The following is a 21,135-nucleotide window of genomic DNA, read 5'->3' on the forward strand; positions in this document are numbered from 1 at the left end:
TACCCAACATTGAATAATGGCCCCCACAATCAATATAAGCAATATCATGAATTGTTAATAAATAAATTACACCATACCAGCGTATGTTTATAGGATATACAGAACACTGATACACTTGTATCCACAACATTAAACAAAAGTGATCGACCTAATTTTCCATATTTGATTCTTTCTAACTTAATGAATACAAGTTACACAATCACACATACACAGAAACACATGTAAAACAAGCATTTACCTGAGTTGACTTGACAATTAGGCTACTTTCTTCATCCTCAGAACTCGGAAAGATTCGACTTGACTGGGACCGGCCGGAGTATGGAATGAAGCTCCGCTGATACACACTGCTACACACAGTGTCCGCTCCCTCACTGGCACAGCTCAAATCGTCCGGACTTGATACCGAGTCTTTCTGCTGGAGAGCCTGTCTCCTGTATTTTTGAAGCTCAGCCGAGTTGGTGAAAGATGCTGACCTAATCATTTTTGGTTTACCCTGGTTGTCCAATTTGACCTTGACATCTTTCGCTTTAGCCTTGGCCTCTGCCACAGCTCTTCTTGGGTCATACTCCTTTCTTCTCTTCCATGCTGCTTTTTCAGCAGATTTTGGGGAATTGGATCGACTGGAAGCAGAAGTTACACTACTCCTACTACTGTGAATTCCAGTCACTGAAAGACCATAAGTGGGGGTACACTTTAACTTTGATTTCACATTTTTCAAGTCAGGTTTGCGTGTAGAGGAATTGCTACTGTCCATATGAATAGAGTCTTGAGAACTTAGAGACCTGTTCAGTTTCAGACTGAACCGACCGCCATCGCTTCTGTTGAAGGAGTTGGCCAAATTTCCTGAGGATTGATTATTGCGAGATGCTTTGTTAGCTATTTGAGCACCTAGACTAGCGTTACTCCTGGACGAGGAACCACCCCCCTCCCTGCTCTTCTGAACGATGGCAGCTCCTAGGCTCTCCTTGCTTCTGGCGGAGTCCTGCTTGGTGTATGGATAGCTGAGTCTGTTACTGGCCTTCATGGATCGGGTGGGAGTGGAACTTTTGAAAGACCGTGTAGAACTGACGGCGGACACATTGGTCAGCGACACAGCCTCCGAGACTCCTGAACTAGGAGTGTCTGGTGCATCTCCGTCTGCCAGAGCCCTCCTCAACTGGAAAGCCCTGTTGGGTCGGGTCATGCTTATTGTACCTTTTCCCTTTGAGCCAGATCTATTAAAACTAGCACTTGAATCACTGCATTCACTGGTCCTGTCTGTTGATTGATTGAGATCACAATTTTCACTTAACACATCAGATACCACTGAGTTTTCAGGGGGTGTTGCATTTTTGTAGTTTCTTTCACGGAATGCTTGAAGTCTTTCACTAGCAGAGCCCCCTCTTGTCACAGACTTGTGTTGCTGTAAACCCCTAGACTTTGCTAGAGATTCACGAGGACTAGTATAGGAACTGGATTTTAAGAATCCTTCATGTCCATTCACAAGGGCTGCTGTGCTCTCATTGTCAGATAAGTTATCCACATCATCCAGCATGTGTCCATTTTGTAATCCACTGGACTTGGAATCCATGCGTGCCTCCATGGCTGCCATGACAGTTTCTGTGTCCTTTAGCAGGACCTCAGTCTCAACACTGGCTGAACTTCGTGCTGAACCTTTTGGGGATGATAAGTCCTCTTCCTTTGACACAGATGTCACTTCTGATTCACTTTCAAATTTTGTTTGGGAAATAGATTCAGTGTCTGTGCCTTCATAACGTTTGACTACATGACTAGATATTGTGACAGACTTCTGCTTGTCTGCGATGTTGTTGTTCTCGCCGTATCTCGGCGTGGAGGGACACCTAGGACTCTGGCTGTCTGTACTCTGACTCAGTCGTGAACTGCAGTTGCTCCCGTCTGGGCTTTTACCAGGGATTGTGGGTAATTTTCTACCTGTTCCAGGACGTTTCCGACTCAAGCCTTTTGAAGGCTTTTTTGAGTCAGGTGACAGCATGGTATCTGTAATCAACAAATAAATAATATTTCACTAACTTGTCAATTTTATGACAACTCAAGCGTTAAAGAGAATAATTTTCCCCCTTTATCAACAACCTTATAAACCTTCTCAGTATATCCCACACTAGCATTATATTACAAATGTCTCATGTACATAAATGAATATTAAACTTTAATTAATCTAGTAAGACAATTTTGACAGTGCAGATGAATTCTCTAATTTCACAACATTATTCAATGTGAATCTTTTATGCGTAATCTCTTCAAACCCTAATAATACTACCTGTACAATAATAGACAAAATAATTTTATGACATAAAAGCCTGAGTCATCCACTCAGCACCTCACCTGTGGGTGCACTGAGGTGGATCTCTTGATTAACTGTGCACCAACTTTTAAGGTTAACGATACAGGTGATATAACCTTCCTGAGAACCCAAATCATGAGAGAGAGAGAGAGAGAGAGAGAGAGAGAGAGAGAGAGAGAGAGAGAGATACTATACCAGTATATACTAACCTTTATCAGAGACGCTACTACTGGGACTGCTAGGTTCGGAAGTCTTGCTTTTATTGGTCAAGGCCGCCCATTGGGTCACCCAAGTGGGAGCAGTGTTTGCATCTGAGGGGTTCTCCTGTAATGTTAAAATAGGCACATGAAACGACGTCTTTCACCTCTAATCGTAACTAAGTAAACCTATACACTCATCATTCAGGTATATCCTCATCAGGCGTTAATATTGAGGTAGAGACAGCACCTATGTTAGATTTTACCTGTTACCTGAGAATAAAAAAAGAATAAAGAATGCTGTCGCTATTTAGGAACACAGGTCATACTTCATCATTATATTTTTGAGATTATACCCTTCAGTTGACCGACATTTACAGGTACATGACAACAACCTCCCAGCTGAGAACACCTTACAGACTTTTCAAAGCAGCTTTTCTATCAATTGCAAATGCTGGCTGAATAACACACATGTTTAATCTATGATTGCTTTCTCAACAAACATTCAAACACTTCAGAACAGGTATACAATGGTTAAATTCAATAAAGAAAAACCCACACATTTTTTTTTAAATTTCATTATTCCATAAATATATAACCAAGTCTTTAAAGTTTTGACATGCGTGAACAGCTTCCACAGTCAATAAGAGATATGTTTCTATCTAGGCCCTTCAATCACCAAAATATTTACTTCAGGGGCCAAGGATATGTAACAAAAGCTTTGTTACATAGAGACACAATAAATTACTAGTGGACAGACCCCCCTATAAACCTGTCATCATATGTCCTCCAGAGGGGTCACCTGTATTGGTGATGACCCGCAAATCTGCACATTACGGTCAATTCCTGATCATTTGTCAGAACACAACAAAACAGGACTTTGGCAAGTAGCATTTATAGCATAAAATGTATGGTCATTACAGCATAAAACATATCAAAATCAACCAAAACCCCATTCACTGCTTATCAGGGCTGGCGATCTAATCTGAATACAGGTTCTGGCAATTTTCTGATCAGCACCTACCTTTGTGTACATTTCAAATTAGAGCTAGAATGAAACTTCTATAAAAGCCCTCCATTTAAAAAACAATTTCCAAATCTTCCAGTTTTAAAGACCTGAATTTTTCTTTTGTCAAAGTTTTGGAAGAGTTCTTTGAGCTATAGAATAAAAGTATGTACACTAATAACAATACACAACATGCCAGGTTCTTGTCTTTTGACTTAATAAAGTCAAGAGTTCCTCCCAGTGTAAATTTCTGGGGGTGACAAATGTAAATGGTCCAAACTCTGTCTCATTTTAAGCATTAATTCACATTTTCAGGAAGAAGACGACATGTTTCGTGTAATATCTGGGAGCAGCCCCCCTCATTAGCCTGTGGACATTCCATTATACAGGTAAACAACCCTATCGACTAGCTCAGATTGACCACAAGGATCAAACAAGTCACATACTACACTACAAAATGTTTCCCCAATACATTTAAACTTGTTCCATTAGGCCTCAAAGGCTTAGATAGTACAGTTAATCTGCCATGTTTTGACAATATGCAAATTCCCTGCCCGTTTAGCAAAAACTAATTATCAATGCTGTTCAATGCAGTTATCATGCACACATAGCCCTACAGTATATGTATATTCCCAGACATGTCGCCGTATTTTTTCCTGGAGACATAAATTTTAGTCCCTGTCAATAACTCACTATCACTTTCCTTTCTTACAAAAAAATCCATGATTTACTACAAGTATAATCTATCACTTCTTATCAATTTCTTAATATCAATAAGGAACAAGGTAAATCACACTTTCATGCTATTCATACATACCAGGTACACACCAGTACATGTTAATGTCCCACCACAAAAACCTGACGAGATGAAGTTGCTACAAATACCTTTCAGTATTTATCTCCAAGCTGATGAAATCGAGCACAGGGTGCAACATCTGACACACACAGAATCAAATATCCCAAACCGACCGGTTAACATACAGCCCAGGAATGTAGGTACAATCAGAGACTTATCCTCTCACGTATCAGTGTGTACGAGATTATAGACCCAAAATAGAGAGAAATGTTTGAAAAAAAAATATCTGGCCTATGGGGGTTTTAGTGGCCTGTTAAGTGTGCCAATTACCTGGCCAGTGGACTGCAGGTTTGATTAGAAAAACTCTCTGACAGGTAAATCTCAATTCTCAAAATGACATGACACGTTCCTAATACAATCATGTTCCATTTCATACATGCCAGGCTTTTTATGTCCACATCAAAAATTAAATGACATCAAACACAACAGGAAATATGAGTCCATGAATGTGAATTCCACTGTAAAGATCTATACTATAGGCATAAAGCATATCAATATTAAATGATTTTGTGAATAAATATAGAGTTTTAAAAGAGAGATGACCAAAATTAAGAGCAATGTACACTGACCTGAATAGGGTGAATGGGATAATTCATCCATAGATCACTCGCCATTTTCAGAGCACTTTAGTACTGACCGAGAGAGTAAGGCAGAGAGAGCGTTATGCCTTGTAGTCAAAGACTCTGACAGTAAACAAATACCCTCTGTCACTGGGCCCGTGTCTGACTAAAATCGAGCTAGATCCCTATCACCGACCTGTCTCCACATTCCCAACCTGAGAGTACCAGTCAGAGAGGATCAGCTAACAGTTACAGTTAACAGTGTACGAACGCCAAGCTCACAAAGCTTTGAGAGCCTCCGAGGGAGAAGCGCTTGTTCACTAACACCTTCCTTCAACAAACATGAACATTACCAGATTTCTACGACAATTTCCTGTATTCAGCCAAGCGTGACTCGCCAATTTTTTTTAAAGATGTCGACTTAAATTACCCTAAAATATGTGCAATGTGGGGGTGAAATTTAAATAGACTGGACTATTCATTAAATCAATCTTTTTACTGTTAAACAAGGAAAAAAACCCATTTACCTGAGCCATGTGTCATTGTTTACAATGCACTGTTTTGTGTTACTAGGCAAAGATCCACTATTTGTTTAGACAAGAGAAAATCAAACACTCAAGACTTTTAAAAACTATGTAATCTTCTACAATTAATAGCTAGAATAAACATTAAGTTTTTAGCTGACCACATAGAAAAAGAAGTCACAAATTCAGATCCTCTGATTTAAATTTTGAAAAGTACACAAACCTGTGGAGAAACTCTATAGTTATACATGTAGTTGATGTAGGGATTACAGTAACATTCTTACTTGCATTTCAAATTCTACTCTGATATTCTACAAATTTGATAAAAAAAATGTTGTTGCATCAACTTCAAGAGGTATTCAGGTAGGTTTTGTATTTCAGGTACCTGTAAATGTGTATGTATTACAGGTATAATAAACCTGCAGTTTAATGACAGCATGGCAGGGCATTACTCAGTGTTATTCAAACTGTGGTAACTATCAGTGTGTACTGCCTCAAGGTGTTAAATCACTGTATCAAATCTTTACAGCTCATTACAGCCTCATATATCTTTCAATACAGGTCAGTTCCAAACTATGCCTTCAATTAAAAACTGCAACATCAAAAACAACTGCTTAAAAATTCCATAATTATAGTTCAATTTCTTTCTATTGTTTTAATAAACTGTAATCTTTTGACCTATAACCTGAATGAATTTTGTTCATGATTAAAATTTAAGATTTAAATTCACAACAATTACAAAGATTATAAGCATTAATCCAAAGCCTCCTATCACAATAGGTAAATTTTCTATAACACATTTAATATGAACTTCATGAATCAATTAAGTAACCTAAAAAGTTTTAAACAAGTTAATTACAGCGCTCATGATATTTCCTCTGTCAACATTATTTCTTAAGTCTCATTTACATAACCCTTCACTTACCTTTAGGAAATTAAGATCCTCTCCAAATTTCATAATTATCTAAAATTTATACAAGAATCCCACTAAGGTAATCTGCCTGAACCAAATTAATTAGTGTTCCTATCCACATAACATTAGGTCCTTTCTCTGAGGTGTTAATTTCCTTGTCACAAGTTTTACACATACATCTGCTATGTAAATGAGTGACCCATCCATTAATGATATTACATGTGGCAGTGTCCTAAAATACCCTTAGAGGGCCTCAGAAGTGCATGCAGGGCCACAGGGGGAAAAGAGAAGCTCTCTACCTGATCAATGTAACACCAGACTGCTAAACATAGAGAGGGGAAAATGTGTACATACATTCATAGAATACCATAAAACCTTGGGCAATTACAGTACGTTTAATCGGACTGTGTCAATAGTCACCGGCCTTGTGAAGGAAAAAAACGTGTTGGGACACACCTTTATAAGCTGATTAAGAGGCTCTGCTACCTAGACAGGGGGCATAATCAATGCCCAATTACACCCCATGTACATTTCTTCAGTCCACAATAAAGATGTCACCAACAAAACATTATTGTCCAGCATGGCTGTTTTGTGTGTTCAATGTTCACATATAATCCAATGCAATACACAGTGCTAGGAAATGAGCCATATCTAGCCAACATAAATCATTCATGGCCAAGCCATCTGACACACTTGCATACACTGTTTGTCCATTTATGTAATGCATGCAAAATTTACTGAACAATCAAATAAAAAATAAATCATCCACAGGACAAGACCTATTCTTGTTTTCATTATGGACTGTATTTATAAAAGAAATCTCTAAACTTTGAATAAATTTCCTAATCTTGCTACTGAAACCCTAGCAACAATCATTTTGGAATAAAACAATATGCAAATTAAATACATACTAAAATTGCAACTCATATTTTCCAATGACAATTTCATAGCAATCTGTCTTATCACTTTTTTATGACAATTCATTTCCATTTACTTCTATCATTAACTTTTTTCCTTGAAATTCTTTCTAACCCCAAAATAAAGCACAATATAAACTGTATAACATGCAAAAAGAAAGTTGTAAACATCCAAGTACATGTAGCTATAATTTGTTTTTGGCAGTCATTACTACAGAAGCATTCAATACAGCTATGTATTTACAAACTCTACCAAGCCCTTACCTGTTCATCCTCTGTAATCCTGAGGTCAGTGACCTCTGAACTTCCGACCTCCATCTCCAGACTACTGCCCTCTGGTCCTCGACTTCTCTTTCTCTCCAAGCTCCTCAAGTCCTCCTCATCCTCCAAGTTCTCAAGGATCAAGTCCTCTGAGGATGGTTTTCTATCTGTGGAGAGCCCCTCCACAGAATCTGAGACAGTGGATTGAGTATCCTTAATTCCAAACACAGTTTCTATGTCCTTACGAGCAGATTCTTCCTCCTTGGACGGTAACTCACCATCTATAGTGTAAGTTCCTGTCTCACTCACATTGTCTGTATTATCAACAGGAGCAGCAGAGGAAGGTATGACTTTCCCCTTTTTCTCCGATGGAGACTTCTTGGATTGTGGAACAGCCTTGTTGGAATCCTTCCTCATAATGATTGGCTTTCTACCAACCTTTGCACTTTGTGTCTTTGACACTGAAGACTCGTGCATTTTTGCCTCTGGGTGAGTGGAATGCTCACTTGCTGTAGGTTTGTCAGCTTTTAGAGATCTAGGGGTACGTCTGCCTTTAGCAGGAGACTTGGTATCACTGGCAAACATTTTGTCGATCAGAAAGAAGGCACTGTCACTAGTAGTGAGTTCCTTTCCTTTGGGTTGTTTTGGGGACTTAGGAGTAGCTACCTCTCCATTCTCTTTAGGTCTGGACAGTTTGGCTGGTATAGGTCTGCCTGTTGATAAACTTCTTCTATGCAAGCCTGTCTTCTGTGCTGGCTCTACAACATATTCTATTGACATAAAATCAAGAGGAAAATCAAAGGTACAGGCCACTAATAATCATAATTGATATCATCAAACAGTATAAAAATACAGAAGAAAATCCAAGTTACAGGGCACTTTAATATTTTAATTGACACCATACAGTATTACATGTATATACTATATGTACTAGCTATCATCAACACGGATGACTTACTCTTTGGAGTGGTGTCAGGTTTTGGTTCCTGCTCCGTGGATTTGGCTGGCCTCTTTAAATCCCTGGCCTTCCTTGTGGGTGAGGACCAGATGTCCTCAATTTTCTTCTGCTGTACAGGGGACATTATATCAGAGCCCTGCAACACACATTTATTCACTTTCTTAACACCAGCCTGCATTTTCAGATTCTCTGCACAACAGGCACAAGTTTCTTTCCTTGAGAACCTGTGCTTCATTTTCTTTCTCACACGAATCTTACACGTAAACAATTGGCAGAGTTCATCCACCAACTATTCAGAGCTCCTGCATACTAAGTGTTAAATTGAGAAGAGACAAAAACTCTTTGAATTAATGTATGTAAAACATTACATATACATACTTTGAAGAATGCAAATAAGTGACAAGTATTCTCACCTTTTCACTCCCCGGTGAGGAGTCTTTCCCAGTTGCTTCTTTACCAGTCTTGGTACCAAGAACCTTTTCTTTCCGGTCCTTGAAGCTCTTCCGGATCTTGGAGGGCATGAACTCACTAAGGGATTTCCCAGCCATGGGTTTCTTTGGGGATTCTTCACCAAAGTCCACAGTGAATGCTGTGCATGCACCTCCTTCAGGCATCTTGGAGGGTGGGGGTTGGACCCCCTCTGACGTGGATTTCTCTGGGGAGGATGGATTCAGGAGACTGTCTTTGGAGACAGAGGAGTTAGAAGACATGCTATACAAGTCTGCAGAGGGTGTGGTTGTATTATCAGTGGGAGGGGGGTAGGTGTTGCTCAATGGCAAATCCTTTGGTGGTTTTGGGGTTTCTGTAATAAATAAATTATTCATAGTTCATGATTTGACCTTGAACCAAATTTTGAAATATTCTAATTGAATTTCACTTGCTGCAGATCAACACAAGGCTGAGAAAAAGTGTATTGACTAAATATATTAGATTTACTTGACAAAAATCAATGACTGAAATTTAAAGCACCGGTAAGTCTGCATTATTCTCACTAGCAATCTGAATAGCATTATTGGTTTGAATTTATTTCACCGGCCAATGTTGATTTAAACTTCACACAGCATAACTGTGTCACATGCAATTAAGACTATTCCAGCACATGAACATTTCCAAACCACTTATAATCAGTCAACATTTCCAATAAATAAATACCCACATATGTATTTGTACATATTAGATACACTTAACAACTCTATTCCAAGGGTAGATAGAGGGGGTTAATCCACGTTATCTTCTAACACAAGGTGATAGCTGATAATGCTCAGGAATTTCAAGAGCCCTGCATTGTTGATTGATTTACAAGATACAATGTCCAACTTCACAAAGAGATTCTAACATAGCCCTCACAGTTACTCAATACTTTATTACAAACTACAATAAGTTTACACAACTTGTTTGATTTACTACAGATAATCAGGTGCCAACTACATGTACCGGTACTACAAATGTTAAAAACCTTGAACCAGAATCATTTTATTTTTTGTTTGCAGCATCACATTTTCACTTCTCAACATACATGAAATATAAGTTTTGTTCTTTAAACCATTTCCCAGCAGATAAACTTATCCAGAACACCTGATTTTTCCAAGGAAGATTAATTACAATATCAGTGATTTTGACAGGCTTCGCCATTCATTTGCCTCTTGAATATTATGTTGAAAGTGAAACGAGAGGAAAAAAATTAGATCACCAATGGCACCGTGCCATAAGGCAAGCTTTCACAACCCATTTTCCTCCCTTTGCCGCCCTACAGATTACAAGAGCACACAGGTGGTTACATATGGTTACACTTTTAATGCTTTTAACTAGTTCACTCATATTTTACAAATATACAGGAACATACGGAATAATTATGTACACAGTTTTTGAGATTTTATGAAGTTTGCCTGTTCAGCAGATATCAAGTGCATCTGAATTTGTAATAGATAACGTTAGTTATCAGATTCACCAGGTATTGAGATGAAGTGAATCTGACTTTGTAACAAATGTGATCAGATTTTGACACCAGGTATATATATGAACACAATAGCTTACCTGTAACATTTCCATTGACCTCTTCCTCGCCCCACCAATCAGGCTGACCGTACAGGGGGGTGCCTTTCTTCACCGTTTCCAACTCTGTTCAAAAAGTCCAAGACAACATTTCGTTACAACAGGTAGGAGATACACACACACACAGACACACAATGGGTTCCCTTCTGTTCCTATCACACCCCACTATCACAACTAGTCAATTTAAACCTTTAGTAGTTTTAATCCTCCAGTCTAAATGCTCCTGGTCAGGAACAATTAAAACGCTACAACTGTATGACCAGAGATTATATTGATCACTGTACAGAGAGGCAGTCTAGTGTTCTGTTAAACTCTGAGACTTAGGGGTTAATCTTTATAATCTCCGAAATGAGCCACCTACATTAGCTTCAGTACAGGAGAAGACACACGTCTGGAGATTTTAAACAATGAATAAAGAATAACATTGGGAGGAAGGAGAATGTCCCTTCCATCGTACTCCTGACGTAATTATACGAGGGAATCTCGAGTCGTTGTACTACTCTCACACAGAACACTTAATATCTCATTGTATTGCTAATTGTTTTGTACATTTCTAACAGTAAGAACTCAGACATTCTTCTGTTTCCTCTATAGTTTTTTTTTTAAACTGAAGTAATTTCAAGAATATATTTCCTTCCATAACATTTAGACACATATGCAAAGTTAAGTACTTATACTATTCTTATACCATTATAATAATCTGCTAATTGCTCATGCAAAACATACAATTAATTAATGCAACCAAAAATGTGGGCATGTGCATATAATAGGCAATGTGTGAAAAGTAATCATCTGAATGACATACTCCAAAGCTAAAAAGTGATTAAAACTAAATGTTATAAAATGCAAACTTAAAAAAATTGTGTTTTAAATTTTAAGTACCGATCTGCATATCAAGGTATTTCATTGGTAATTGAGGAAAATATCAATTCTGAATGATTACTTATCTTGTAAAGTAAATATGGATATATCAAATTCAGCACAATTTTGATAACAATATTGTAGTCACTTCACTGTATCTTTTATTAAAAGTTACCAGCCCCAAAATTCAAATATACTGTCACTACACATTTATGAATATATCTTAATATTGGAAAAATTGCTTTTTTCATTTATATTCATGTAAACTTCAGAGGCAATAAATTGGGCGTTTATCAAAAGTTTTAAAAAAAAATCCCATTCCTAAATTGCTATCAAGATACCAATAATGAACCTCCCTTCATATTTTTATCAGACACAAGGTCTAGTCATTCTACATGGAATACTTTAAAGATTTTGCAAAATTTGAATTTTAAAGAGTTCAAGGGTTCAAAGAAATATCTTCAATACTATCTAAAGGAAGGTTTTGAAATCATCTACAGATAATGAATAAAAATCACTGGATATCAAAGTAAACAATATTCTCTATATAAGGGGAAAATAATAGCTTTGGGATCATGCAAATGCCCTGCCGTAGGTGTCTCTTCTAACAGTGCTTAATGTTGCACGCAGTGAACAAACACAAAATGCAAGGACATCATCAAACGAAGGAATAAAAAGCTATCATCACAACTTGCATCATAATATATGACTAACACTCCACCATACTCAGTGAACCACAACATATTCATGCAAATATACGAAATGTAGGAGAAAACAACATAAAATATGTATCAAAGGTCAGCCCTGTGTATAATGAGAATCTTTCACTTTAATTACTTACAAAAAGAGGTCATGCTGCAAAACAAACTTTTCATCACGTCAGCATTTAGTGAGGGACGAAATAAAGTTCCTTGAAAGTTTCACAATTAATGAAACATTAATGTAATATATTTACGCGCATTCATTATCCTCGTAAGGCAAAGCTAGTAGAGCTTACTTCAAAGTGTATCACATTAACAGTTTTTTTTACAATTGATACTGGGCACCATACCCTGATGTGCTTGACCTTTGATACATGTTAAGACAACGTACCTGGGGGGAGGTTGTCGGGGTGACCGCCTTCGCCCCTCAGGACTCTACTGCATGCATAGCTATTGTCATCAATACTCATTCTAGAACCACTAGTGTCCTCATCAAAAACATGGAAAAACGTGCTGATATTGGCGGTGTTGCGGACTCGAATTCGTTTGCGTGGCCAGGTGTTAGAACCCAGCCCCGATTGATTGCTCTTACTCTGTTCCTCCTGATGGGTGGTCATCATCAGTCCTCTTCTCTCTCGTGTATCCTGTCCACTATCCTGATACTCACTACTCCTCACATACTCATTAACTGGTGGATATTCACTAGTGTGTGGATAGTCACTAGTTTGTGGATATTCACTAGTATGAGGATAGTCACTTCCTCTCAGATACTCCCCCTCCTGAGGAGGATAATCACCTAAATGTTTAATCTGGTGCCCTGAGTATTCCTGCGGATGTGGATGCGAGTGCACATGAGGTCTGTGAGGCACGTTGTGCGAGTGGTGCACGTGCTGCTGCTGCATATCTGCAGCCATATGCATCTGTTCTCTTTGACTAATGACATTGTCTAATGTATGATTTCCACAAGTGTGCGCGATTCTCTGCTCTGCTATACAGCCCTGCAATAACAAAATTCTTTACAATTTAACTCCTATGGCTTTTTAGTGCTGTGTAAATACTACATTTTTTTTTTATTGCAAACAGGTTTCTTCTTGCTGTGTAAACAAATACTGGCACTCATTTCTTACAAAGATGACAATATGTTCACATTTAATAAATTTTCCAATTATTGGTTTAAAAATACATGACTATGAAATATTGCATTTCTTTTTTACCTATATCATTTATAATAATAAGCATACATATATAGGGAAAAACCTGTTGGATAGCATGAAAAAAATGCAGAAAATAGTTCCTCCTTTCATTATCTATATTTAGTTCATTGTATTATTAAACCAATTATAATCAAACAAATATAAACCTAGACATATAAATTGAATTATTTCAAAAGCCCCACCCTAAATATTTGGCAATTTTACTATAATAACAATTTGAAATATTTGGCTAAAAATAGTAATACAGGAATAAACTTACCAACAAATATAAGTAGAAGCACAGTATAACACAGATATAATACAACAATCAGGCAATTTATATCATAGACACCATCACTTGACTTATTTTAGTCCCAGTAGTAAAGGCAGGTCTTAGTGCATGTATTGATGCAGACAGTCACCGGCCCTGATTGAGATTATGTAGCTCAGTAATTGGCAATGATTGGGCAATGTTTTGTTCTATATGCAGTGTCTGAGTTAACAAGTGTTCTTCATTATACAAAGAATCTACACTTAATCCAAGGAAGACAACTCCTTCATAATCTTTCCAATTTCTTATAACCCATGCATAAATATATATAAAAAATGCATATTAATATATTTTTAAATGAATATTTACAGAGTACATTAACTTTTTCCATTCTTCTGTGAATCAATTTATGAAATGATGTTTTTATAAAATATGTTTTTATTTTTATCAACATTCACAACAATGAGAATACACAATATAATTAAGGATATAAAGAGAGTAATAAAAGAAAAATTAAAATTTGACTAAGATAACTGATGACAACATTGATCTAACGTACCAAACAGGACATGATTGGGTAAGTAAATACAAGTCCTCGATATGGAACTGGCTGGCAAAATAAAGGTAGCTATTTGTCAGAGACTTTGGTTAAGATCTTGCAGGGTATATACTAATATGTACCCTGCATGTGCACTAGTCAAAAACTACTATAGAATATCTAATTCATCTTTTTGTAAGCTCTGTATGCATCATTTTTTTTAAAAAAAGAAGTCTTATTATGCTGAGACTTTGAAATTACAGAAAACCATCAATTCAGTATTTCATGGACCTCTGGTTGTACAATCTATCGACAATATAGTCAAGATTAGACAAACTACAAACAGTCTTGTCTAAAAGTAATAAAATCAGAAATCTTATTGCTGACCCATACAGAACGGGAGAGAGAGTTTAGAAATTTGTAGCATATACTGAAAAGAGAAACCAACACATCTACACCTGTCTTCAACTTCTCAAACAAGCTTACCTGGCATTCCATCATGTGGGGGAGTTCCCGGGACGCCCAGTTGGGCATTGAATGGGGCGCCTTCTCTATCTGTATGTCCCCTGACGACACGCCCGAGTCTGGTACCCTCTCCACATGGTATACTGTGGAATGTGCTCTTAGTCAAGGAAAATCACAATCCATTTCTTGGCTTTTCTTCTTCTAAAGTTACAATTCAATCATATACCTGGCATATATTCTTCTAATGTTCCCATTTTAATTTTTCAATAGAAAATATACCAAAATTACAAATTCCATCCCAAAATTTCTTTGGAAATAATCAAACTTGTATATAGTTTACTGGTACATTGCTCTTCTTTTTAGCAAGTTTAAGACATATTACATCTTTTCCAAGGAAAAAAGATTGCACTATTCACCCCAGCTAGTAAACCCTAAGACACTAGCTGATACAACAGTATCCCACAAAGTTCGAGTCAACTATAATGTGATCAAGTCTGTTAATGAAGGTTTTATCAATACATAATCCCCCACACAGTAACAGACTGCCAGTACATGTAATCTACAGAAGGATATCATTGCCGAGCCTGACGGTGTCCATGTGATCCAGCGTGACGTATTCCTGGTCGTGGATCTTCTTGTCGTTCACATACGTCTGAAACAACAGGAACAACAATTAGCTTATATATATACAAGTCTTATTGAAGTTGGACACTGTTCAATACATGTATCCATATGGCTAATGATGGGATAAGCATCAGAAGGAAACCACAGAAATAAAATGAGGAACAGGTAGCTAAATCACAGTGCATTGGGCCAATGATGCAGGGTGCCCAAGTCTTTTTCAGTGAGAAGTATTTATAATCGTTAAAGATAGGTGCAGTGAATGACAGATGCCTAAACTACAAATTTAACAGAAGGTATTGAAGAGGTGAAGTGGCAGAAAATGTGGAGGTTTGCACAATGCTTGGCATTCTGGTTGCTGTACAATACCTAAATGTCTGATGAGATTCTTATCCTTTAATATATTTCTATTCAACGCAATGTAAAAATTTCAAGAGCACAGTTGTCAATTCCAAATTTATATTCTAAACAAATCAATGTTATCAAAGTGATGTTACCTGTACTCCCAAAAAGCATTAATGCTTATTGCCTATACTATGGAAACATGCCCTTAGTTCCATTTAATTTTTATTTACCATGCTGCATGGAAGATTGCATAGCTTAACAATGAAATTTTCCATGCAAAACATTTTAAAAATATAATTATCATTTTTTTTTCTGCCTAAGAGCCCTACCCGGTAATTTTCTGCTGATACACAGTAGCTAAAATGACCCACTTGATTTAACAAGCATGTCATCTTGCGTTATTACTTCATATTGTATCACATACACAAATACTTGTAATGATTAACTTCCTCCTTGCCAAGAAAACCTTAGACTTGCATCGCACGTTCTCCTTCATAATGGGGTAGTAATCTTATAAGAATTATTAAAGATGGAAGGAGTGGTAAGAAGAAGGATTGAAGAGAGATAGAAAAAAGGAAAAGGGAACTGACTTACCCCATGACTGGTGCTGAGGTCCTTGATTTTGAATTTGTCCAGGTAATGGTCAAAGGTGATCACAGCATGCCTTTTGTCAACAGTCGATGTCTACAATCACAAATAGAAAGCTGTGAAGATTACTTCAGCTAGCAAAATATCCCATGGACATACCAGTTCGTCGAGTCTAAATAAATTCAAAGGCAGTTTGTTTTATGTCAGCAAAATGAAAAATAGTAAAAGAGTCTCCGATCTTATAAATCCCCAACAGCTATTTGAAGCCGTTTGTTTGGGAAAAATAAGAACCTTGAAGTGTCTCTAGTCTGTCTGTCTGGATCCATGTCCAAACCTAATAAATTCTGTGGCCATTTGATTCTGACATGTCAGAAAAACTGAAAAGACCTACCCATTGCCTGTAACTTGTGAATATCCTACCGATCTGGCTTGCTAGAGTCTAATTGAATTCACTGGTTATGTCAGTTCTATACCAGGGACATGACAGATCCAGGATCAATGAAGGACCGGCTATGCTGCCTAGATTCTTGTGGCCCCAATAACATTTTCAGGAAGCCTTGAAATCGGACATAAAATGCATTAATCTCCCTTAAAACCCTGATTATTTAGGGGATTTAAAAGTCAGCACACATACTTTCTTATCCATAATGTGGAATGATTAATCCATCTTGATATGATGTCTCTCTCTTTGTGCAAAATTTCTAGATCACTTGGTCCGTGAAAATATTAAAGTCACGTTACAACATAAATCTGTAAAAATCTTTCCTGGTCTATATGAAGTACTCTTAATCACCACATATCTTTTCAATTTGAACGCAACCATCAGGTACAAAAAAATCACCTGTTAAATGTTTATGACATCAAATTATACATTACAGCCCTTCAATACAAAGAATAACCATTGGAACCGATTCAAACTTGTTACCTGGGAACACTTGAAGATTCTTAACATAAAGTTTCTCCAATTACCATCATTTTCAGCTGTTCATTATTACAAGTTCCCTGGACATTATCAGGTGTGTATTGACCATGAGCAGAAGCTAAAGTCTGATCACCACACGACCCATAGTCTGAATATCAATCAGGTCTCAGAGCTACTTTCTTTTATCAAACCTGGTCTATTTAAATTTTGACAAGGAGGCAAATTTACATACATCCATTTAATCAAGATACATATATGTCTTATTCAAAATGCTCGCATAGATTCCTGAGCTCTACATAAACATTTGTGTACAAACATTTTAAGACCTTACCATTGGGACTTGGCTACAAAGAACATTTGAAGGCCTTACCATGGGACTTTGCTGTAAAGAACAGCCTCAGCTGAGATGATATGAATGAAATTCTGGACACTTCAAAGAAATTTTTGCCTTGACGTCAGCAGATGCATCAAGAGAAGATGCACCAAATAAAGACTGCTGAAAAATGATCTTTACTTTTCACACTGACAAGTGACAAGTTGTACATATAAATCAATGTACATGTATATCCCTATACCTACATCTTATAGTGAAGGTTTTGTCACATAAACAATAATGAATCTGACAAAACGACTGCAGAACAAAATGTATATGCAGTTAAATTGACACATATATCAGGTCAAGCACTGTACTTCTCACACTACCAACAAAGTCTGGATTCTTAGTTATATACTGCATTATACTTAAATGGTGCATAAATATGGGTCAACTAGGCAGTATGACCAGAAATGCTGCTTTGAAAGTTATCTCTATCAAATTGTGTAATATAATGTTAAAAAATTTCGTAAACTCAGACACTTAAAATTCATGTACTAAATTCATATACTAAACATATATCTGGTCTATCTATAATCATATCAGTGTTATCAAATGTACAATACATGGAAATGACATGTGCCAATACACACAGGTAGTCAATCTACCGGGTTCACAAGTATGTTTCCAGTAAATTTACACAAGCTGTGGGGTTGCCACCTTTTTTCTAAATTCATTGCTGGAACCCAGTTGGTCTACCTTGTTTTCGCATTGAAAGTTCAACACTAGGCTTTGGTATGAGAAGGGTCTAGATAGACCTTGTGTTCCAACAAAATAATACTAGTCAGTTGAGGAATAGGAAGGGAAGATTGGATAACAGAAATGAATAAAGCCAATTGTCTGTTCTTTAATCTGATCCCCCATTGTCATTCTATAGTCTTGAAACCTCTAAAAATTTTCCTGTCCCCTTTTTCACTAAGCTCTTTACATCTCAAGGGGTTCTCCATATTAATTTTTTTTCTTGTCAAGAATCCCTCTTTTCCTCTTTAAAGTCTTGAATTTTAAAAATAGATTTAAATCAGGCCCCCATTGCATGGCCACAGCCCCTTGCCTTATCTATCATTCAAAGAAAGATGAATGAATGTCCCAGTGTATATTGATTCCTTTAAAAACTCAGCAAACATTGGTGTTCTTTCAGAGAAGCAAGTTACCACATGTAAATAAAATGAAACTTCACTACCTGAGGTGTGACCAAATAAAGGTGTAGGGTGTTAAGTAATGGAGAGCAGAATACACAGGACACAAGTAAAAGGTAGACATTTTCTAAGCCATTGAACTTAATGTCCAATACACATCATCCCTATCAATTATTTCTCCCACTATGCTGATTGCTTCTGGGCACAGGTTTATAACTGGAGCAAATTCTAGCATTTTAGTAGGTGGCAGTGAGATTCGTGGTTTATAACCAAATGAAAATCATTAAATGACAATTTACCATATAAGATTAAATACACAAGTAACATCAATTGTGTATTGAAATGATTAAACAGAATAAAAACCGTCCCTATCAATGACACATGCTCTCTCCCCAAACCACAACAAAGGAATAAACAAGGACAGACTGACAGGGGGAAGACTTTTGGTCTTTTCTTGGTTTCTCTGATTGACAAGTCTGAAATTCATTTGGAAACACTAATGTAAATATCATATATGAACTCAATTAAAGACTGAAATAAACACCTGGCCTTAACCTGGCCAAGGTAATTAAGTTATGAGTTTCAGACTTGATACTTATAATCCTTACGGAAAACCAGCTAATAAGAAAAATGACCCATTTGGACCATTGCTTACTTGTAAATCAATGATGGCTAAATGTTGACACTTATTTGTAAATATAAATCGATATCAGAATTCCTCAGATTCATTCAGTCCTAATCCACTATGAATTCTGCATGTTCATTTGTACACTGTGGCTGATTATCAAAGCAGTGATTGAATGGCTACCATCATCCTATGGTTAACATCCCCCCTCAGCCCTGCAGACAAATCATCAATGCATTTATATCTGATTAGATCCATTCAAAAAAGACTTCAATGAGATATAGATCTGTTCTTGTTTAGTTTTCCACAAACATAAAATAATGAATGTCATTCAATATACATTATAGTTGCAATTGTTCTCTGACTAGTATCTAGGGCATTAAAAGAATGAATGGCTACTTGTACTATGAACAGTATAGATCTTCTATGGACAGTTCATCGGCTGACACAACCTGCCGATAAGTTATATAAACATCAATACCAACCAAGATTTATTACAAATGACACCAGCCTAGGCCAGTATACGCCTTCATCACTGTTGAGTAATTAGCTATAACTATGTGGTGTATCTACACACTGGTATATCATATACTCACACACGTCTAACCTTTCAGGAATCAATAATGCAGTTACCAAATGAAGCATAATACTTCATACTACAAGATCAGAACTAGACAAACATCAATGAGCTTATCCCATTTACACAGCGAAGTCTACAAACGTAAATATCTCAAATCAGAATGATAGGATACAGTACCTTAAACTGATTCTTTTTACCCCTAAAAAGCCTCTTCAGAAGAATATATTGTCCAAAGTGAAGTTATTCCCGGCTAAAACAGCTTACACACACCATGTGGTGACACCGGACTATGTATGTATCTACCATAAACAGTCATTGTTCAATGGAGCCAAGCAAAACAAGACCATCTACCAAGAGAGATAACTCTCAGAGAAGGATTTCACTGCATGACAAATAGCTATAAATGTTCTATTTATTTATGATAATGACTTTTAAATACAATGTGAATACAAGATCTGTGTATTGTAATGTAGTGTAGATTTGTACATGGATGGCTCGGGTTATACTGATGTAACTCCACAATGAATCAGTGTGCAACAGATTGAGAATGACTAAGATCTGTGTGTCAGAGAATAAACTCCACCTTTCATAATTAAATCAGTTGTAGAAAAAATAAAACTGCAATCAAAGACCTTGCTAATATGTTGTCAAATAAAACTTTCAAAAATATGTGATGAAAGCAAATCAAAGCATATGGCTTATGAAGTGCATGAGTGTGGAAAGTATTCAACACCTAATGTACATAACTGCATTTTTTTAACATTTTCACATATATGCTTTGCAAGTGCAGAACACACTAAAGAAACAGTTTTCTGTGTTCGTGCAGTACTCATATCACATAATCTATCCTCTCTTAATCTACTAATGATGAAGTTAGATTTTTTCGGTCTAGAACATCTTGCTGTTAAAGGACAGAAAAAATCAACATATCTCCCCCCCCCCCCAACTTTCCAACCACAACAATCTCAGTCCAAAAATCCTTTTATTTGCAAAAAAGTGAAACAGGGACAGTTCAAAAAGTGGACAAATTATATTGCTGTCTTTTGCACTTTAGAATTTACCCTAACAACAGCTTATAACCATATTGGTTTGACCTTGAACTTTGCCTGACCTTACCTTGACTACAATGTCACACTCCTCACGGCCCATGAACAGCATGGTCTTGGGAAGGCGGTGGTGATGGCCACTCTTGTCCACCAGGCTCCAGTCATCACTGTGGGAGGGGGTCGGATCCTACCAAAAAAAAGTAATCACACTCAACATAAACCAAACTGAGTATTATCATTTTAAGTCTCAAATCTCTTCTTTCTCTCCAATACTGATCGAAGTTGTAAACATTTACAAACATATACATTACATAGATATTTCTG

General features: G+C 36.9%; 1 protein-coding gene across 12 annotated transcripts in view; it reads right to left on the minus strand.

Moving 5' to 3' along the window:
- The window catches only part of LOC128175056 (centrosomal protein of 170 kDa protein B-like), a 35,554-nt gene that overhangs the window by 4,761 nt on the left and 9,658 nt on the right, over positions 1-21,135 (minus strand). For 6 of the 12 annotated variants that reach the window (XM_052840452.1, XM_052840449.1, XM_052840451.1 and 3 more), the window contains exons 2-13: positions 20,882-20,998; positions 16,136-16,225; positions 15,147-15,227; positions 14,597-14,725; positions 14,132-14,182; positions 12,500-13,106; positions 10,529-10,612; positions 8,908-9,296; positions 8,495-8,630; positions 7,540-8,294; positions 2,512-2,626; positions 239-1,998 (exon numbers count right to left, since the gene is read on the minus strand). In XM_052840452.1, the coding sequence (XP_052696412.1) occupies positions 239-1,998; positions 2,512-2,626; positions 7,540-8,294; positions 8,495-8,630; positions 8,908-9,296; positions 10,529-10,612; positions 12,500-13,106; positions 14,132-14,182; positions 14,597-14,725; positions 15,147-15,227; positions 16,136-16,225; positions 20,882-20,998 (4,314 nt within the window). The other 6 variants (XM_052840455.1, XM_052840458.1, XM_052840459.1 and 3 more) reach the window with 6 other exon arrangements.

Source organism: Crassostrea angulata, chromosome 3 (genome assembly GCF_025612915.1).
Source record: "Crassostrea angulata isolate pt1a10 chromosome 3, ASM2561291v2, whole genome shotgun sequence".
Lineage (NCBI taxonomy): Eukaryota > Metazoa > Mollusca > Bivalvia > Ostreida > Ostreidae > Magallana > Magallana angulata.